The sequence below is a fragment of the Fonticula alba genome, assembly GCF_000388065.1.
Source record: "Fonticula alba strain ATCC 38817 unplaced genomic scaffold supercont2.4, whole genome shotgun sequence".
NCBI classification, from domain to species: Eukaryota; order Rotosphaerida; family Fonticulaceae; genus Fonticula; species Fonticula alba.
Window position 1 is genome coordinate 2,012,795 of NW_009242974.1, and position 2,095 is coordinate 2,014,889.

At 63.6% G+C, this 2,095-nt stretch overlaps 1 protein-coding gene across 1 annotated transcript in view; it reads right to left on the reverse strand.

The window, feature by feature from the left end:
- Window positions 1-1,327: 1,327 nt before the first annotated feature.
- H696_02977 (hypothetical protein) overlaps window positions 1,328-2,095 on the reverse strand; it is a gene marked incomplete at both ends in the record, with an annotated part of 1,827 nt that continues 1,059 nt past the window's right edge. Inside the window, 2 exons of the mRNA XM_009496861.1 lie at window positions 1,328-1,519; window positions 1,708-2,034. Coding sequence (XP_009495136.1) covers window positions 1,328-1,519; window positions 1,708-2,034 — 519 coding nt within the window. The remainder of the gene's footprint in view (window positions 1,520-1,707; window positions 2,035-2,095) is intronic.

Here is a 2,095-nt window from a genome sequence, read left to right on the forward strand (position 1 = left end):
GGGGGGGGGGGGGGGGGGAGAAGTCAGAGCAATTGGCGCTGGCTGTGTCCGAGAAGAAGGTGCACGGCCGCAATGGACCTGCTCGGGGCCCGGTGCGATTTCACCGGGGGGGGGGGGATCCGTTTGCCGGTCGCGCACCCGTGTATGATCCCTCCGCCCGAGGCGGGAAGCACTCATGCCCCCGAGGAGGGGGTGTTTCGGCAGGCCTGCTCGTGGTTCAGACCAACAACAGGGGCTCCGGCATCCGTCTGCAGTTGGTCCAAAGCCACGACGCTCTCCCCTTTGCCTTCAGCGGAGACAAGGGGAAAACCCCGCCCGGACTCTCTCCCAGCCCCCGCCTCCGCCCCCCTGCCTCGGAGTCATGGGCGTGCTCCGGTCGCAGCGTGCACCCAACGGCACAACGGGAGATGGGGACCCGGAAGGAAGGAAGGAGAACATCCAGGACCAGCCCCGAGGACTGGCCAATCTCGTTGATCTCTCTTCGGAGAATGCAATGGTGTTTTGTGTTTGGAATTCGACCCAACATAGCTGCATTCCACAGCGTAGCCCGGCGCTTGTCGGTGCCCCCTCGCTCGCTGGGCCGAAGATGCCCCCTTTTGTGTGGCGCCTTTTTCTACGGTCACACACAATACCCACGCACATGGCATGGCCCCTCCCCTCCTACGCGCCCTGCTATGTGGTCTGAGGTGCGGAGCAGGCAGAAGGGGGGTAGCCTCATCGGGAGGTCGGGACCGAGGACCAAGATCCGGGTCCGATTGGTGACCTCTCGCGCCAAAACAAACAGCAGGATCCGTGCGCAGCGCACTGGTCGCGCTGCTCCTCCCCTCCAGGGTCAGGGCTTGCGATTGCGACTGCACCTAGCATCGCCTCGCCTCGCCTCGCCTCCCCACTGGCACCCCTTGCGCGCTGTCTCGCCGTCTCCTGGTCGGGATATGTTCAGGTATATTTTTGGGGGAAGAGAAAAGTGGCGCACGGCTAGGGGAGAGCGCACAGTAGACTGGCACTGCGCGCTGCGGCCGACGTGTAGCATGTGGATCTGGGCACGCAGTGGGACAACAGGGGGCAGAGCTTCACTTGAGCGACGCGACGACAACATATGCACCAAACAGAAGTCCCGATATGTGCGTACGTATGTACGTGCGCGCGCGCGCGTGTGTGTGTGTGTGTGTGTGGTTTGGTGGGGAAAGGGGGAAGGAAAAGGCAAGGGGCTGCCAAGGAGGGATCCTCCCCCGCGCCGCTGCTACCTTCCTGATGTGTGTGTGTGGGGGGGGGGGAGGGCATATGCACGTGCGCGGGATGACACGCGAGGAGGGGTATAGTCGGCTAATTACTTGCCACCAATCTGAGAGCCGACCTTGTAGAGGGCGATCTTCTCCCAGTCCACGCGGTTACGAGTAATGGGGAGGGCACGACGCAGGGCCTTGAAGGTGGTGTCACCCAGCTGAGAGTGGGACTGGTTGAGACCCTGCTGGAAGGCCTGCTCGGCGGCAAGGATGGCCTTGACCACAGCGGAGGCGTTCTGTGGGCACGGCCGGGGGGGAAGGGGGGGGGGGAGGGGGTAGTGGATGGGTGGGCAGCCGAGCGGGCAGGCGGAGGGAGAGAGGACAAAAGTAGCATGATAAACAGCGAATGTTAGAGCGGCAGAAATGGGGGGGGGGGGGGGGGAGGGCATGGTGGTGGTGGCGGGGGAATGCACTCGACACGTACCTTGGCATCAGCAACATGGACGTCGGCCTTCTTCTTGGTCTGGAGCTGGACGTTGCCATCCTCGTAGTAGTGGACATGGGCACGCATCTCACCCTTGAGGGAGGAGCCGCTCAGAATCCACTCCGAGCGCCAGCGGCCGTTCCAGAAGTTGCGCGGGCTGTAGCGATCGCTGGCGAAGCAGATGGCCGCACCATCGCCATGGGGGAAGACAGAGACGGTGGCATGGCCATCCGGGTAGTACTCGTTGAGGTAGTCCTTGGCGGCACGCTCAAGCTCAGCGAGGAAGCCGGAAATCGGGGCATGAGAGCCGGAGCCAGCGGAAACCTCCTGCAAGAAGGAAATGGGCGAGGGGAAGGGAGCACACGGAGGCGGGCGAAATAGGGGGGGG